The sequence below is a fragment of the Ostrinia furnacalis genome, unplaced genomic scaffold (assembly GCF_004193835.3).
Source record: "Ostrinia furnacalis isolate ACB-3 unplaced genomic scaffold, ASM419383v2 OfSCF0353, whole genome shotgun sequence".
NCBI classification, from domain to species: Eukaryota; Metazoa; Arthropoda; class Insecta; order Lepidoptera; family Crambidae; genus Ostrinia; species Ostrinia furnacalis.
In genome coordinates this window covers 46,751-66,659 of record NW_021130592.1, presented here as the reverse complement: position 1 = coordinate 66,659, position 19,909 = coordinate 46,751, and the positions used below count along the sequence as shown (strand labels likewise).

The window sequence follows — 19,909 nt, the reverse complement described above, 5'->3', positions numbered from 1 at the left end:
TCTAGTTTCTATTTTATTTGTTAATTTCTAATTTCCCTGTTCCTTGTTGGAAGCACTTGGAAGTGTGACTAAGTTTGTCACGCTAAAATAAAAATGTTCTCAACACTGGTCCATATACTTGTCCCACATAACTGTCCCGAATGAGTGGTATTTGACAGCCAACAGAGTGAGAATGAATACATATTATATGATATTATGTTCCGTATTTTTCAGGTCCGGAAAAAACTAATTAGGTAGGTACTTGACCAATAGGGCCGGGATGCGCTCCACGATAAAACTTTATCTAGGCATTTTATCGATTATGGGTGATATGCCCATACATTTTTCGTCTAAAATAGTCGAATAGATTTTATCACGGTGCAGATCCTAGCCCGGGAGAATAGTTCGAAAAAAAAAATTATAGCATGAAATGAGACCGTAGAGCATTGGTTCCCAAAGTGGGAGGCGCAAAGACCTTTAAAGGCGCGAGCCATCTGTGTACTTAAGTATAAAAAACCTGCGACCGCTGAGAGAATGCATTCGAGATTGCTCGATACGACCAATAAATAATCTTGACTGGAGGAAATTTTGTATGGTCAAAAGGGGGCGCGTCTCAAAAAGTTTGGGAACCAATGCCGTAGAGGTATGATTGAACAACATGCTCTTGCAACTCAATACCAAAGATAATAATTCGATACGCCACAGTATTGCTTACGATTAGCCACAATACAGGTCGAGCAATCAACTTCAATCGCGGAATGGGTCCGGAAAATCTCAATAAACTTAGACATGCCTATGATAGATCGTTCTGTAGGCAAGTGACCGTAATGAATGCTGTTTATCTACTGGAAATTTCCAAATGGAAATGTGATAGCCTTTATTACTGCCCTTAGGTCTTTTGCCCCCCAATGGATATTATAAATTTTACGGACATAGACGTATGATGAAAACAGTACAGTACTTACATTTAATTAGTAATGTATCCTACCAAATGCAATGAGCATAGTCAGCGTCAAATAGTTCGTGACGCCCAAAGTGGTCAAAAAGTTGATAACACATCCTTAATCTAAGGCTGGGTTGCACCATCTTATTGTAACTTTGACAAACGTCAAAAATCTGTCAAACTCCATACAAAAAACACCGGTTATCGTCATAGTTACGGTCAAAGTTAGGTAGTGCAACTCAGCCTAAAAGAAGTGTTGCGAATCTTTTGGCTACCTTGGATGTCACGAAACTCACGAACTATTTGACGCTGACTGTCATTGTATTCGTGTACAGTCAACAGCACATTAAACCATGCATTTTTGTTGCAAAATAACACTTATTTCAACTAAATTAGATGCCCCAGTATCGATACTTTAATCCAGGAGTTGAAATCTCCTTTAATTTTACCTTGACCGTGCGAGACCACTAGAACCTAGTTAGTTAACGCCAAATTCTTTTCTTTTCTTCGCTATTTCGAACTGGATTATAACCAAAATTAGGCTATACTCAACCCGACATAGCTTGTATTAAGTATCACGGCACATTACCTTTCAAGTTGAGCGTGTCATTGGGCAGGTTGGAGCCCTCCCACGCGGGCGTCAGCTTCACCGGCTCGTTGCGGAGGAACGGCGCCTTTTCGCCCTCCAACTCGACCCAGCCTGGAAAGGATAGTATACTTTAAGCATTTGGAATAGGGTTTACAATTGCTTTATTAAATTTTCGTGTTCTCGTCCCCGGCTGGAAAGGATAGTGTATCTTGAGCATTTGGGATATAGAGTTCAGAATTGTTTTTTTTTTTAAGATACGTGGATAAGTTTTTGAACGACATTGAAAACTATAAATATGGTCTTCGAAATTATTTGTGTCAATAACAGTGGCTATAGATTTGCTGTCAGCTTCGGATATGGTTTCCTGGTCAGCTCAGTGCGATCAAATAAAGTATCCTATGAAATTTTACCTATTCAGCATGACACACTGGATGCGGTCTGCGGTCAGGTCAAATGAACGCAACCAGTCAGTTTTCGTTCTCTGCTCGTGCCCGCACTGTCAGATCTCATCAATATAAAATGTATAGTAGAGACCAACAATGTTGTTCATATGATGCGTGCGTTCATTTTGACCTGACCGCAGACCGTAAAACGCAGTCAGTGTGGCAAATCTTCTCTTCTACTACTATACCATAGCCCCCTTATTAATAAAAAGTTATACCCGGAATAATCACTGAATAAATATGCTCTCCAAATATTGGACTCATATTTTCTCGTAAGAACAAGCATTCAACTCATTAAAATTATTTCCTACCACAAAGACCTTCATAACTCATCACGACATTTAATTACCGCATCCAATCTGGTAAAGAATTTTGACTACAGACCCTCAGATAATTGGAACGCCAAAACAATGCTTATGAGCCAAGTCGCATAGTTCCATCCTTTATGGCCAAAACAATGGCGGAGGCATATACGCTTGTGTCCTCATGTGACGCAGACAATGGTAGTGTCAAGTGACTGGGTAGGTAATTGCTTTAAAATTGTCGATAACAATTTGGTATGCGATTAAAAGTGGATTGCCTCTGTAACTCAAGCGGCTTTAAGCAAACCTAAAAATACATTGTAGTTTTACTGAATGGATGGAGATGAGTCATCAAAAACGACTGAATAAAACTGGTCAGGATCAACCCAATAGTGGTTCAACTGGTGTCGAGTCTATACAGCTTGACCGCCAGTCGATGCGGTAGATTGTTACATCCAGTTTTCAGTTTATTTTAGCCATTAAACTGACTGAATAAACCATAACCAACTGCTAATAGGAACAGGAAAATATCTTCTCAATTACAAGTTCCATAAAATGCAAGCTAAAATATAATTCTGGACAGGATAAGAGTTAAAAACTGAAGCAGTATTTTTAAAACGAACACGCATATGAAATCAAAGACAGAAAACAGCCTCCTGGACTATAAAGTTCAGAAAGGCCTATCTGATTTGTTTAGAAGACAACAAAGTAACGAGGTGTAAAAGAAAAGTTCAGAAAGGCCTAGCTAGAGAGAATATTATTGGTTTAGAAGACGACAGATCTAAAACAAGGAACTTACCCCTTTCTTCTTCAAATAAAACTACCACGGATATCAACACCAACTGTTTCACATGTAAGAGAAATGCATCTCCGCACATAAGTTAACCGTGTTCCTTGGTTGATCAGTCTCGATTAACTTTTGCACATCACGAGCTAGTGATGTGCTACAAGTGTTTATTGCATTTTTACACCTGACCACGTATACTCCGCTCCAGTGGACCGAGACTCTCACCTGCTTAGGGGTTCATGCCTATTTTTAGGCTTGACTTGGCCTATCTAAGTAGGTGTTTATTTCAGAGTGCGAAATATAATGGAGGTAATTTACAGCAGCCTCAAAATTAATGTTGAACTTCGAAAGCACTATGCAAGACAAGGATCACTATAATTGGTATTGGTTTTGATTACATAAATTATTAAAAAATGGCACATTTTTGATCACACAGATTTGCAACATTTTTGATCTGAACAATGAGTTTTTTTTCTGCCGACTGGAAAAAAACAGTTTTGTAATTTTCTTATCATTTTCATTGTACTTCATGTACTCTGCGAAAGCACAACCTAATTTGTGTCACTGGGACACAGAGAAGTAAAAAATCTCAATTGTTAAACAATTTCAACACACCCAAATCTCAAGTCTACTTTTCCAGCAACACCCAACGGTATCTTTCACCAATTCTACATCAAAAGCATTGCGTAGGTCGCTTTCCTAACAGCTAAAAAATGACAAAACAGTACCTGTATGGCCCAACCGTTACCAAACCAAACAGAACCGAGATTCTGTAACACTACGCCCACGGAGGCTGTGCTTTATCGTGAACAAACCTATCAACTAATCAACAATACTCCATTATCGCACTGGCCATTAACCATTTTTATTGCGTTACAAATTGGGTCCGTCCGTGGAAAAACATAATTATTGCCACTTGTTAAAAACTGTGCCTAAAAGAAACCTAGATGATGATTAATTATCTAGGTTTTGAAGGCAATTAATCAGCGAATTCATTAATAGATGACGTAGATAATGATGCTAAAAAACTTTCATCGAGGTGGGAACATTATCGTAAATTAACAACATTCGTCCCAAATTAATGGTGTCAGAATATCTAAAGTAAACGTTTAAAATTGTTTAAATAACGACACTTGCGACATCGAAGTAATCTGAAATCAATTGCTTGGACAGAATAGACCTATTATTTAAAAAGAAATTTCTCTACAAAGGGGTCAAGGTATTTAGAAGAATTGGGTCAACGTTCAAGAGGGGATTCACTCATAAACGGTTAACAGAAACCGTATGCCTCCTCTTTTTGCCATCAATCCCTTATTCGAGTCCACCGGAGCGTGATCTACAAAACAAAACCTTTAATAATGGACCAGCACTTATTCACGGAGGCAAAATCCCTCAAGCCTCATTTTCATTAAAGAAGCCTTTTAAGCAATATTATTTACGTTTGCGCGAAACCGTACCGCAAACCTCGCTCGAAGGTCGGCCGGCTCCAAAATATGACGCTATAAATAAATAATTCGGCAGATTCTGAAAAGATGGCGAATTAACGAAAATGCAAAAACAGCTGGATATTTTTNTAATTATAACCGAAAACGTAATTGTAATCTAAAATACAACTAACGAACAATTGCGCTCAGTAATTTGGACTTATAATACTAATTAAAAGATATTATTTATCAGCCGACACATTGGTTCCATTGGAAAACCCGTATTTTAGTAGCACCTATTAACCCAGTAATCAGCTTCAAGCGCCGTGTAAACAATGTTATCTAAACTATAATATTTACATAACCAAATCAGAAATAACTGAGGATAACTGGTAGAACTCACCATTTTTACGTTCAAATGTACCGTAGTCGGCCATAGTGAGTTGCTGTCACTTCTAACTCTACTGAGCTCCACAAATCTCTGTTTACTAATCAAACGAAGGATTACTAATGAGAGTGACATTGGCCCTCCTTGCGGTAGACCAACGCTAAGGCCAATAGCAGACTGAACACAATCCTGTCAGCAACAGGTTAAGCTAGCTTATAAAAAGTTGCAGCTGACAACCAAACATGTTCGAAACCTAACCGAATATTAATCACTACCGATACTCGTAAAATTAGATATTATAATAGACGTGGGAATGTTTAAAGGAAAAGTAAATATTGTGATAGTGACTCGCCAGCGAAAGTACGTGTTATCATAGCAAAGGTTGACAACGATGACCTATCAGGCCTTAGAAAAGTATGCCATCATGGAGAGAAGTTTACTGATAAAACATTTAATGAAATTATGAGGAAACTTTTTATCCACAACGATGAAGATCTTGGCCTACATCTCACCAGATAGAAGTTAAGTTTAAAAGTACTATACGTAAGGATGAAACCATTTTCAAAACTAATTTCTTCCAAAGTTGAATTTAAAGGGTATGTCAGTACCCATGAAAATCACCCTACAAAAAAACAAGACTTCCTCAACGCGTACTCTCAAAGAACTGATACATCTTCTTTATCCGGCTCTTTAATGATTCATCCCAGCACACCAAGTGGAGTGAAAGAGATAGATAAAAACATACAAACAATAAACACAACGACTTATGTAGCAACAGCCTCAAGTCTCCCCAGTTTAAATCCTATTACGTTACTCGGCACAGCGAGCCAAAGCTGGAATTTCATCTTTGAGCGTGTATTGTTTGGGAGTTGCTTTACTTAGATGATATGTTTATTCTCCCAAGCAAGAGACAGGAATTTGCATATCCCGATAACATTCTAAACGCGTCCCCCACTATAACATAGATAATTAATTCCATCGAATAGAAAAATGGTGCAGATTTATATCGCAAAAAAGGAAAATGACAAACGAGGTTGGGGTAAAATATGTTGTACGAATCAACACTCATAGTGTAATGTGTACATAGCGCCTTGTGATTATGATTATGTCGTCATACTTGTTATTATGGCTAGATTATACATTAATGTTACTGATGTATTTATTTTCTTCGTGTATAATTTTATCGAGGTCAGTCTGCTCTATGTACTTCTGGGGGTTCCCGGGAACCATTGTAATTTCCACAAAGAACGAAAGAACAACTCTTGACTACAACTTTGACGTCGTTATCGTCAAATTGACTTGAACTAAAGGATAGGTCACTGGACAATACGTGTTTATCTTGCGTTACGACTGCCACCGCTAGATAAATTTATCTTGGGGCAACAACAAACAAAGTATGTAGCTCATTATCGAATTCTGTGGAAACCCAAGTGGAGTACTTTTAAATACCGTTACGAAGGTTATCTACCTAGTAGTTAGTAATAAATTATGGACTTAATAAATTGTATTATCATCAATATTCATTGTAAACATATACACTGCTAGTTAAGTAAATCTTTGTTTCTATATTAATTTCCGTTTGTTCGGAAAATACATAAAGGAAATGTGTGTTATGTATTCTGAAACGACTTTGAAATAAGCACAATGCTCAAGAACAGATATTGAAACACCAATCACATGCTGAAATCAATGCATGATCTTGAATAGTTTTGAACGTAGTTTTTTTTATCCACACCGAGAAAGCTGAAGGCGAAGGAGGAAGGGAAGGCGCTGGATGCAGGCCGCTACCAACCGGTCTTAGTGGAAATCATTGGGGGAGGCCTATGTTCAGCAGTGGACGTCCTACGGCTGAAATGATGATGATAAGGAAGCTCATGGCCTGCATCTCACATGATGGAAAGTATCTTATACATACGCTCCTCAAGCAATATTATGAATTTACTTGTCATGCTTGAGTGTCATTTTAAAATACGGGCATAATAAGATTCTCTCTGACCTGTGTTTTTGTGTACATCCCATAAAGTACAAATGGCTGAACTGTATGAATTAATTCGACTTTGAATGGCACACGAATGATTTATCCATTGAGGTCAAGCCAGATATTTCACAATACAATCCGGACTGACCGTACTATGATAAAATGCATACTCAATTATCTACTTCTTGAATCAAGAAGTAAATTATTGATTTATGTAACTTTATGGTTTATGCTAATCTTAATCGGAGATTAGACATGTCAAACCTAGAATTGACGTAATGGACCTGGCGCACAATTTTTGTTGAAGATGCCAAAAAAAACTACAAAAAATTAGAATGAATACTGTGTTTTTACTTTTTTGATATCTTTAAAAATGACTGAAATATTCAAGCTCAAAGTGCGCTCTTCCGCTTGGAGCGATTTTCCGCGCGGATTTTGAAAATGTGACGTAGTAACATGAAAAGCTGCATGTAAGATATTATCTGTGTACAATGGTCAGAATGGTTAGTAGGGGAGCCGAAGTGGGAATTTCGGGACTTACTAAAGAGTGGCAGTCTGGCAGACTAACATACAAGGAAATACTTTGTACCTGGTTGAGTACCTCTACTTAGTATGAATTTTTGATATAAAACGGCATTAGTTCTTATGCCTTTTACGCAAAAAATACCTCAATTAAGCCCAAATGGCAATGCCAGATTTTGTATGGAAGGTGGCGTCTTTTCTTTTTCGCGCGGCCATCGACCAAACTTTGTTTTTTGATTACAAAATAGTGTAATAAACCAAACTTACTATGGCATGTATACCTCTAAACTCAGTCTGAACTGAGTTACGAGCATTAGAAGTTTGATGATTTCACATACAAGCATTGCTTTTTGCGCGCAAGTTTTGTAAGAAATTGCAACAAAATATTGCGCTATTTTTTTATTGCGCTGATTCTGCTCCATACTGATGTCTGGAGCCTTTAATGGATGGTATTGTTTGTTTACACATACAATGTCACTATTTTGTTGCAATTTCTTACAAAACTTGCGCGCAAAAAGTAAATCTAGTATGTAAAATCATCAAACTTCTAATGCTCGTCACTCAGTTCAGACTGAGTTTAGAGGTATACATGTCATAGTAAGTTTGCTTTATTATACTATTTTGTAATAAAAAAACAAAGTTTGGTCGATGGCCGCGCGAAAAAAAAAAGACGCCAATTTCCGGCATTGTCTTTTAAGACACGCAGCCAAACCATGAGTGCCGATGGAAACTAGCCTAGATGGAGGACACATGAAATTGAACTTCTGCTTCTTCATTGGTAAAGACTTATCATTTACCATACCATAACATTTTGTATTCCATTTTCCAGACACTTTTTTTTAGCTTACTGTTTAAACAAAACGTGGGTTTTTTTTAAATCTCAGGTCTTTTGAACGCACATCTGAACGATGTTTGGTTTTAATTTCACCCTGTTTCTGCTGTAGACTACCTTCAAGGTAAACAGTGAAGCATAGGATTTTTTGGGTTCTCGCCTTCACTGCTTTTATCGCTACTGGAGACCTATCCGCGAGAGGGCAACTACTTCTATTTTTTATACTTAAAACTTCATTGTACCTATCATTTAATGAAAAGATAAACTAAAATTTTTCAGCACAACGAAAATCTGCTTTGGCGCGTAGCCGCGCCAATGCAACGTGACAACTGCAGTTCGGACTTCTTTATGCGCATACAATAAAATTCGAACTATCGCACATTTTTTCTTTCTAATTCTAATTCAGTAAAAAATGTTTTTGAAACCTTCATTCAAAATTCAAAAGTTATTATCATATGACAGAAAATCAAAATCAAAATCAAAATCAAAAATATTTATTCAGTTTAGACCACAAGTGGCACTTATGAACGTCAATAGAAAATAATAAAAAAAGAAAAGGTAGCCCTTATGGGGCACTTTACATGTCTCCTTATCTTTTGGGCTTATGACCAGACTATGTACAGTCGCGGAATGAAAAGGTTCGTCACCTTAGTGTCGGTTTTCGCTTGCACTAGGTACTGTAAGAGTCAAACCTGCCAACATAACAGTACAAGAAACAGTGCTGCTAACATTTAAATAAATATGACGTTTGCTAACGAATAAGGTTTTGCTTGTTTATTTTTCTATCCCATCAGTGCAATGCAATGATGACATTGACCAATTATTGACAATAGTTTTTTTTATTTAAAAGAAATAATAATGGCAGGTTGAACCAACAAGAAGGTTTTAGTTTATCAATCCTAATAATCTTCTTGACAAGATGAACCGTCAAACAACTTTGATCTGAATAATTTTGAACTTTACTGACGAACAGTTAAAGATTATTTCCTCTAACTCGAGATTATTCTATAACATAGTTTCAAAAGGTAATATGTGCTCGCGATTCGTTGAAGGAATCAATTTGAAAACTGACGAACCTTTTCATTCCGCGACTGTACATTGAATAAAATATTTTTCTTTTTATCATCAAGCTAAGCAGCCTAATAAGTTACTATGACACTNACACAAACGCATACAGTCCACTGCAGTCCACCACATTTTCCTGGTCCTTCGAGCCGGATCACCACAGGATGGATTGAGGTGAAATAAAGACTAGTGTAATTTATGTGATCTAAACTTTAAATTAAATCATAATTTAACTTAATATTACAACTTATGCGTGTTGTCCATTGTATGGTCTATGGAAATTGGAAATACCGGTTTATGACGTCACTTTTCTTGATATCAACTGACCAATGTATTTATTTCATAGAATTTTATACACTTACTAATTTTAAGTAGTTTTTGCAAAAGATATCAGCTTCCCTCTTGTTTAACTAATTAGTAAAATATGTTCTCTAGAACAACTAATTTTACTTTGGCAATTCATTCGCCAAATTAGAAGCTTCCCAATTTCCAAATGCGTTAAATTCCATACTTTCCAAGCCTGGAATTTAACCAGTTTCCCAAGGGATGTGTCATAATCCCTCTGCGACAGACCGCAGTGCACAAAGCCGCGGGAAAAAGCCATATTAAAGTAATAACTGCGTCTGCAATGTAATGAAAAGTTATTTGAAAGCAATGCAAATTAAACCACGTTGTTTGAATCGGCAAATAAATGCTAATGTTGTTTTGAATGACGTTATTAGAACGAACGAGTTATAAGAACAAGTTCTTTGGATTGAAACTTGAAACTGTTGTGGAGGAATTTTAAATCTTGTGGATGCATGCATTGAGCTGCGTTCTTTTGTTTTAGGGTATTTCAAGAGCGAAATGTTTGACGAACAGTAATTGGTTAAAGTTCATTAATAAATTTTACAAAGTTGAAATGGTCGCCAAAAGTGCCAAATCGCATTGCAAGCAAAATTTTCGGAATCAATGCCAGCTGCCAGGAAAGTCCTAATATACTAAATAATTTGATATTTTCTCAAGCAAATATTTACGAATGTACAGGAGATTACAAAGCCCACAAATCCTCACATCCCAACTTACTCCAGGGGTTCTAAATGTAACTCGTAAATACGCAAAAAGTAATCACAATGAAGTTTCGAGATACTTACTACATTTTGTCTCCAAATTGCATAACAGTTTTGTGAACGTTTGTTCCCAGAATAATAAAATCTTAGCGAAAATATTAGGTACGCGATAAAACTATTACTAGATTTGTAGTGCTGCCAATCTTTGGAGATCTATCGATGGTTTTTTTATGGACAGATAAATGGAGCGATATTTTTTTTCTCATCGGATTTCGTTGATTACAATAATAACTGACTCAATTAATAACTAATAGTGGACAACAATTGGATTGACTTCTTTAAATTACGATACTGCTGTTTTGTGTGAAGCCGGAGACGAAGGATTAGCTAGGATATAAGTTTTGTTTATTTGTTTGATAACTAAAATGTTTAACTGTACAACGATATTAAGTACATAGAAACGTAACACAATAACCCATTTTTATCTAGCGTCCACAATCAAAGCTGTCATAACCAGATTTAGCCGCCCTGAACTAGTTTACCCATCGATTAGAGAATCCCAATGCATATCGATAACTGCTTATCCACCACTAGTTTATTTACGACGGCCTATTTACCCAGTTCACGAGCGAAGATAGTACAAAGCTTCATAAAGGTAAGGAGGGGTGTTCACAAGCTGTCTTAGGCAGATAGAGCTTGAACCAGTTTAGCGCGAGGGGAAAATACGTTGACCTCAATTCTTTTTACGTTTCTACGAGTGCTTGTGTCGCTAAGTGACATTTTAATTTTAAATGCACCGTGTTAACAATTTGTGATATCGTACGGTGCAGTTAAAACAAGGTTAGGTTAGCTGAAACAACAGACAGACTAGTAAAAACAGAACATTTTGATAGGTAATCTAAATCTACAACATTCATTAAATTACCACAATTTAGTTAGGTGTAACCTTTTTAGTTAAACGATAGTAATAAAGCTGTTACCACAATTTTATTTTTCTAATAGCTACCTAGTAGTATAATAAAATATTAATACGGTACGGGATATATTTACACACGATTTACTTTTTAAATTCCAATAATTGCATTCTAATTTCTAAAACAGCAATACTGAAAAATACTTAGAACTCACGGGAGAGATTTGGTTGTGATTGATTTCGATTCATCTTAGCACTCCCAAGAGAATTCAGTTATTCCAAAAGGAAATTTTCTGAGAGTTTGACTGATGGCTAAGCTAATGCTAATGTTTGTTTCACACAAAACACGAGTTCGAAATTATAATGAGAGATCTTCGAACTAAAATGTATTAAGAATGTAAACGCTGCTTTTAAAAGCACAATTACCTCCCAAGATTCTGTCTATCGACCGCAAAATTGTCGAAGTCCATAATGCTGACCTGACACATGCAGCGAACGAAACTGGTTCCAAATCTTTCGTGTGTTTTTAAGTGGTCAGGGAAATGAGAATACTAACTGGACTATCAGTCCCCCTGGAAGAAGTAACTTTTGTGATAGACACTGTCGTGGCCTTCCCCACCGTGGGCCACGGCATAATGCTGAGCGGAGTCCCATTGCGATGGGCATCGCTGTTGCGACAGACAGCACTGCTCAGTTCACTTTTTATTTCCTTGTAATAGTTATGTGCTATTTCTGTCATTTTTTTCTGTATACGTTCTCTGTCCTTAACTAAATGATGTTCATCGTAATAAATGTTTCTTTCTTTCTTTGATAGTTTTAATTCAGAAATCGCTTCGCTCTGCCTATTTGTCGCTCCGTGAAACGATCGCGAACCTGATTCTGTCACCATCAGCATTGTTACTTGGTCTAGGAGGTAAAGAAGACGCATTTTGCAATCTCTGAATTAAAATTCACATACTCTATTAACTTACACAAATCTGTGAAAATACATTGCTTGCTTTTTAATCAGTGCCAAATGCCAATACCTAAATGACTATTGCGCACTTTTTGTATGCCCTATTAGCTAAAATGTCGTTTCAGGGTGACTCTATTGCGTGTTGTCGATGACTCATCTTAAATGTTTGTAGATTAACAACTAAAAAATCTATACAGTTACGATTTTTTTGCCTTGGACAGTCCACCGCTGCAAACAGGTAGGACTAACACAAAATTATAGTCTTATTCACCTAAGATGATCCGTATGACGTTTCGAGTTTGAAAGATTTAGAGATGTCACATAACTAAACCTTAGCGATTTATCATCGATTTTTTCCGAAGAGTTAGTTAAACCTACTTTTAGAGAAATATTTTGTATAGGTGTTAAATAACAAAAAACATGTTTTTTACAATTACAAATATTATTGTAACAATGTTTTATTTCATAATATTCAAATTTCATGGTTCATGTTCAAAAAAACGATTCCTAAAAAGTACTGGTTCTGTTTCTTTAAATTAAAAACCATTAATTTATTTTTAATGCGTTTATTAAAGTCAATAATCGAAAAATATAGTTGACTAGCGGCCGCCCGCGACTTCGTACGCGTGAATCCCGTTTTTCCCGCTAATTCCCGTTCCCGTGGGAATTTCGGGAATTCCTTTCTTAGTGCACCTCTACGGTACCTAAGCTACGTCCTTTCCAAATTTCAAGTGCCTACGTTTAGCCGTTTAGGCTGTGCGTTGATCTGTCAGTCAGTCAGTCAGTTTCTTCTTTTATACACCGCGAAGCCGCGGGCGGAAAGCTACTAATGCCTTTAACATAAAAACTGTTCATAAACTTTCGCATAGTAAGTATATTCATTTGTGAACAGGTTTTATACCATTAAAGGCCGATTTTTCAATCTATTTAGATTTTTGTGATGTTTTTAATAACTAAGTATTCACTGCAATCGATTAATGAAACGCGGAAATAATCGATTTTATTATACAAGAAATACCCCAGCACTAAATCTATTCCGTTTCACACATTGCGAACATGAAATAAATGATATTTTTACATCGTATTTAATTAAAATATAATCAATAGACTCAGATTTTACTATATATTTCAAGACAAGGTAGTTATTTTTTTTTATTATATTGCTAATAAAATACAAATATTTTTTCAAAAATATTCTGCATATGTAGTATGCGTAATATGGATAACCTTGAAGTGTCATACGGATCATCTTACGTGAAAAGGACTATAATAAGGCAAAAATGTTCTTTGCGGAAGTTTTCTCCTGCAATGCGTAATGGGCGCGGCTGTAGAAATGTAAGAAGTTTTTGAGAGAAACCAAAATTATTTCTACTACCTGGATCTCAATATTACCTTTTGGATGTAAATACGTGTATAACAAAACTATCTTTTGAAAATTTTTCAGCAGATTCATTTTTGTTTTAAATTTTTATGGTCACTAAAGTCACTAACATAATTGTTGCAAGCTTGCAACAGTGCCGAAATATCGGAAACTCAAAATTAAGGTACATGGTAGCAATCCCGTCAGCAATAATAATAATAATCTTTCAGTAGATTATAAAGTAATAATCATAGCTCTGTAAAACACTTCGAATAACCGGTATAAGTACCTACCTACTTAACATTGATCAATGTTACTGAATCTCCCACGCACTTTCTCTTGGGATAAATGGTTATCATTGTTTGCTAATTTATACTGTTAATGTAACAGTTATAAGTCTATACCACAGAATGCCTAATAGGGTATACCGTAAAAGTTTCAAGGAACAAACTTCCTTAAGTGCATGAATGAGTGGATTGATGTTTAATGTTTATTACTTTACTGACGTTTGCTTGTGGAAAACTATAAATAACACCTAACAAAAAAAAGGAGGACACCGTCAGGTATTAGTGAGAGCGTAGGTATCAACACCCTAGTCATTCAATGTACCAACAATAATTACAAATCCTAAACAAATAAGGCAAGTTTTCTTCTACGTCTACTGGTGAAGCTACGGCTATTACGGTAGGTATGCCAAGTAAGTTCAAACTGTACAGTACAGAGACTGTAAGTTACAGTACAAGTGTATTTGACGTACGTACGTACTATCCGCATTATGTTAGAATAATAATTATATTTCTATTCAACATGTACAACAATACAATCAACTATTGTGAAATTCGCCGAACAACTAACCAGCTTTTCTCTTGCAATGTGAGCACTTAAAATAGTTTCTTTATCACTCATTAACTAGTAAGTTACAATTGGTTTCACTGCTTTGAATTTATTTTTAAACATGAAAAAAAAAAAAAAACATGAAACACTATATTCGCATTTTCTAATGCGTGAAACTTTCGCGATTATTTTCCGCGATTTTTTGACAAAACTTGACATTTTATTCAATGACAAGACTTTGACTTAAGACAAAGGTTTCATATCCATGAAGGTTACATTTCGAAAGAACTTAATAAAAATATAATTATTAAAGTTCGCGTAACGAGAGTTGAGACTATCACAAGTAAAGATTTGTATCTGTATACGCTTGTCACGCTGACATTTTACGTATTCTAACTGATGTGTGTTCTGTATTCAAATATTACAGCAGTGTATTTGTTCGCCTCAACTTTTCTTGTGCCACCTCTAAACATCAGATTGCTTAAACTAATAAAACTTTTCGTGTGAACTGCTAATTAGTTCTCCTTGCCTACCTAATCCAATTATCGCTTTTTAATTCAAACTTAATAAAAAAAAACACACTGGTAAGTAGAAAGTTGAACTTGTTAACCAGTTCAATCAGTCTTCGTTTATCCTAGAAAATGAGATTGATTTTTGAAACTATTCGAGTTTAACTGCTTAAGCTGAAGATTATAATAATTATAATGTGATCCTGGGTACGTAAAGCCAAGTAACTGCCCCATCTAAACATTAACTAAAAAAAAGTATAGCAGGTAATCCTGCCTTTTGCTGCATAAAAAAAGAAAACAAAACAAATACCACTCACCAATAGCCCTGTTCCCTTGAGGCATGACGACCGGGCGCTGATCGGGCCTGAGGAGGCTCTCGGCCTCCGCCCCTCCTTGATGAGACATCTCCATGGCTCACGCGTGCACCAATATCATAACCTGCTCACGGACATCTGTGGTCTTCGTGGCCGAGTGGGCGCGTGTCTAGAAACAAAGAAACATGGGTTATTTTGGGGAAAAAAGGCTTTAAAGTAAGTAAGCTAAGTAGTCTAAGGATATTTGGAATAAATAAAAAAAATCTTTCTTTAAAAAAATGTGTCATTAGTAAAAGGTATTGTAAGGTGGAACACAGGACAGGAAGGTAATCTTCCATTGTCGCGTTATCTGATTCCCCTGACCGTTGTCAGAAACGTACCTTAAAGGGTTTAGGACAATTCTTCCATAAAAGAATCACATGGGGCTTTAGCTGGCATGATATGGATGGATAGAATACTATCATAGGTACCTACTGGTAAAAAATCTCAAGCTGGGACAAATAGTGACGTGTAAGACCTCGCAGAATACAGACTTTTATCGACCAATAAAAAGTTTAGTCGGCTTCTAATATTGTATGAGAAATCGATATCAAAACGGTGTAATGTGCATACTTTTTCCGATTAAAAACCCAATTAAACTATCGACAGACAAAAGTCTATAGTTTACGAGGACTATAATAGAGTAACATTGCTAAGTTTAGAAAATTTCTTAGTTCTTGAGTAACTGCGTTTCAAACGCAGCGCGGGGGGCCCCCCAGCAAGATTAAGATGGAGCGTAGACAGTAGCGATTGTAAAATTTGTAACCGGGGATTGGTCTTGACGGATTATATTACTTGTAAGCTAAATGTGGCATTGACAGCTGATTTCCGGTTAGTGGAGGTCCAGCTGTGGGCTAGCTAACGTACTTAACTTATGTAGGTGATAATGAAACAACGCTTCTTTAGCAGGAAATTAATGTTACAGGCATACCAGATTAATTTGACTCCAAGAACAAATAACAATCCAACAGACACATGTGATGGATATTAAGAGTATAACTATAAGACAAGGAATAAATCATACACAATACAGAAGGCAATGTAGAAGCATGAGGGTTTATATTACAAGTTCCTTGGGCTGTCACTCAGGGCCAAGAATATGGAGATTGATGTTGCGACAGGATCAAGATTACTACAGTTGTCTGCGTTCTTTACCAACATAATAAAATGTATGAAGTACATCAGACTGAACTTTTTTTAATGCAAATTCGCCCATATTGCATGCGCATGTTTAAAAGTCCACCGAGTTTAGATTATAATGGTAGCAGGAAGGCGCTGGATGCAGACCGCTACCAACCGATTATATGGAAATAATTGGGGGAGGCCTATGTCCAGCAGTGGACGTACTATGGCTGATAGTTAGTTAGCTTTGCAGGGCAATCGAATACCGCACTTAGCTTCTTGATTGGGCCATTGTACGCGATTTGTGGTTTATCTTCCTACTTCAACCACCCCAGATCCCCCCAGAAGGCAAGCAGCCCGTCTAGGCTGATATGATGATGATAATGAGAATTTAGCTTGATGTGCTGTAGTCTCTACAACATACACATAGGTATGTACCTTCAGTCGTACAGTCATGAATATTATAGCCTTGCAATAACTTACATCATTATTTATTCATAATAGAAATGCCGACCGCAGAATATTTCCCACACATGAATTAAATAGCTACTCGATACGTGAAAATGTGAATCGAATATCAATTCCGTCGATATCGTACTCAAATGTACGTTATGTAAAGCGTTGAAATCGATTTGGCTAAGCGACTTTCCACGTTGATAGTTCGATTCTGATGATCTAGGCAGGCAATTCTATTTCGTGCCTACAACACAAAGCTATAAGCCATTGCTTGTGAAGAAAAACGTTGTAGCATCATGCAGACGTAATAAGGGCGCTTTTGCAACTAAAATGTAGGTACAACTTGATGTGCTGCCGTCCGTACAAAAACTAAGATCGATTTCGATCGATCAATTCGCAACGGCTTTGGTTTGAAAGCGAAAGTAATTTAAATTCGACAAAAGGTGTCATTTTAAACACTTTTTAGTTTAAAAGTTGTCATGTGTAAAGAAAATTCATGATGAGTGTTCAATTACTTATCACTGAAATTATAATAAAATCGTCGACAAACATTGTTTTAAGATTATCAAGACAGGAAAGCACTTAAACTTCAACCGAAATACGTACATTTTAGTCACGCTGCCTTTTATCTTCACGACAACCTTAACACCAAGGAAAACACTTCACTAAAGTTCACGGGCAACTTGTCTGACACTTGAAAACTTTAGTTACTTTAAGTCGAGTTAGAGGGTTTTCTGACCGACGAAGAAATATGGGTTCCGGTGATACGACGCGAGCGGTACGGCCGGTCTCCGAAATACAAATGGACAATCATTTGACTCCGAGATTCGATCAGTGGACAGTCGGTCTTTGTAGCCGTAATGCCACAACACAAGTGAAGTAGTCCTTCGCGACACAAATGACGCACGTTTTTTCACGACGATATGAGAGGTTATCGAAGCAAAATTCGATTATACGTCTCAATAGATAAGTTTATTTTGTTATAATTAAATGAAATGGATAATTGATATCCTATGTAGAAAGTTCCTCAAAGCCATTTTGTTGCGAATCTGACTAATGATTCGTTTTAGACGTAAATTACTAGTTTGATCCTGTCCTATGATGATGTTGATTGGAACGTTTATCTCATCATGAAAGATGTGCAGACATTAATAAGTGCATTGGGGCATCTTTTACAGATTTAATAGAAGTTATATTGCAACAAACATCATTTATAAAACCACATTATGCTGTCGCACGACTTACTGCACCTTCTTTGACTGTGCCAATGCTGTCATTCGGCAAGTTCAAGGCATCACTTATCGCCGGTAATCTCGCTTAGCAACAAACGCGATATCTCCACGTTTATTGTTGTTTATAAGTGCCATTAGCGTTTCCCTCGATTCTTACAGTTCTTTAAGGGATACATTATCTGATGGACAACACCATCTTATGACGCGTCGAAGCGAAGATTTGATCCAAACTTCCATAAGTGAGAACTTATTTTGACTATTTATGATTTAAATGTGTTCTTTATTTATAGGTTATTCGTCTTTCTTATATGTCTTATAACGGTGTTGGAATATTTATGACTATCCTAAATAAATAGCGTATCGAGGATATCGTCAACAAAGTGCTTTAAATAGTAACAAAGCAATAAATATGTTTCCAAGTTAGGTTTCAACTAAATTGACTCACTTTGTTCGTTTTTGGGTGGGTTGGGTTAAAAAAAGATTCAATTTTACACCAAAGGTTGGTGAACCGATAGCTTTTGATCTTTGAAGCACATAATTTAAAAAAACCAAAAAGGCAGGATGAGATAATCGCAAACATCGATGACGCATCAGCGAGCCATGTCAATGTGGAATGTTCGTCTCGCATTACAATCTGGCTAATGATTGTTAGAACAAACATACACTCATGCATCGATTTGCTGTTTAAATGTATTTTCAAACACTGTAGATACCAGGATGGTTCCGTCGGGGAATGGCGGGATTTATTAACAAAAGGAACCTTATTCTGATAGTATAGTCAGTCATCAATCATTTATTTTAATAAATTAGGTAACTCACTAAGAGAAAAATCTAACGCCCGTATTCACAAAAATTACTATGAGGTCTCACAGTGCGCGTGGACGCACAGGGTGACACACGAACCAATCACAGAGCTCTATTCAACGCTGTGCGTTCGATTTACTGCTTCACTTAAGCAAGCATCGTTTGTGATATACGGGCGTAGATGTAACATAACTTTAACTTTTTTAAAGATGAATGAAAAGGAATTGTCAATTAATATTCTGAAAGTTTTCCGTAATATTTGTTTACGGTGTGCCATCCGGGTTCATTTTTGAGCCATAAATCTTATAATGTCAACAAGTTAACGATATGCATGCCGTTACATCATCATTTGTGTTCAAAATGAAGATAGCCATGAGGTAATTTTGTACGCTTCATTCAATGATATTATGCTATACAGAATACAATTTAAGTTAGAATACCAATAGACCGCGCGTGCGTCAGTAAACGGTACACCAGCTTATGAAATTCAGATAAGAATCGCACCCGTTTTGGTATTAGCATCTTGCTACCATTGTTTGTGATGATAAACATGATACTGGTTACTGATTAGGAAGTTTAACTTGTCAACCAGTAAAGCCAGACATACAAAAAACAATCGTTACGGCTTTTGGATTAATTTGAGTTTAGACAAATTGAATACGACGTAATTATATCGATGACATGCACATAAAAGATGAGGTCACACAGAAACATGGAGCATTTAAAAATAAGAATGCAAGAATCAATGATATATTGGAAGTATTTTGGTCATATTCACTAATGACAGCGACCATAAAAATTTAAGATTCTCTGAAGTGAGTCCTTCAAATTCAAACTAACCCTGAAATTCCTGAAGTTGTTCAGTAGTCAGATGGACAAAACTCTACATTAACGCTAGTGCAATGCTTTATTATCCTACGTTTTTTTTCCATAGTCAGCTGCTTTCAACCTTTAACGTCGTTGCCCAAAACAAAACACAACCCACGTTAACAATCGAAAGCGTGATATCCCCAACTAAAGAGATTAATTCAACCCTACCAGTACCAGGTTATTACGAGTTAGTTCGCTGA

General features: G+C 36.5%; 1 protein-coding gene across 4 annotated transcripts in view; it reads right to left on the bottom strand.

Annotated features, from left to right (window-relative positions):
• The window catches only part of Ent2 (Equilibrative nucleoside transporter 2), a 58,726-nt gene that overhangs the window by 29,938 nt on the left and 8,879 nt on the right, over positions 1 to 19,909 (bottom strand). For 2 of the 4 annotated variants that reach the window (XM_028316145.1, XM_028316151.1), the window contains exon 2: positions 15,190 to 15,355. In XM_028316145.1, the coding sequence (XP_028171946.1) occupies positions 15,190 to 15,283 (94 nt within the window). In that variant the 5' untranslated portion in view covers positions 15,284 to 15,355. Of the gene's footprint in view, positions 1 to 4,870; positions 5,014 to 15,189; positions 15,356 to 17,409; positions 17,656 to 19,909 lie in introns of those variants that run through there. The other 2 variants (XM_028316158.1, XM_028316167.1) reach the window with 2 other exon arrangements.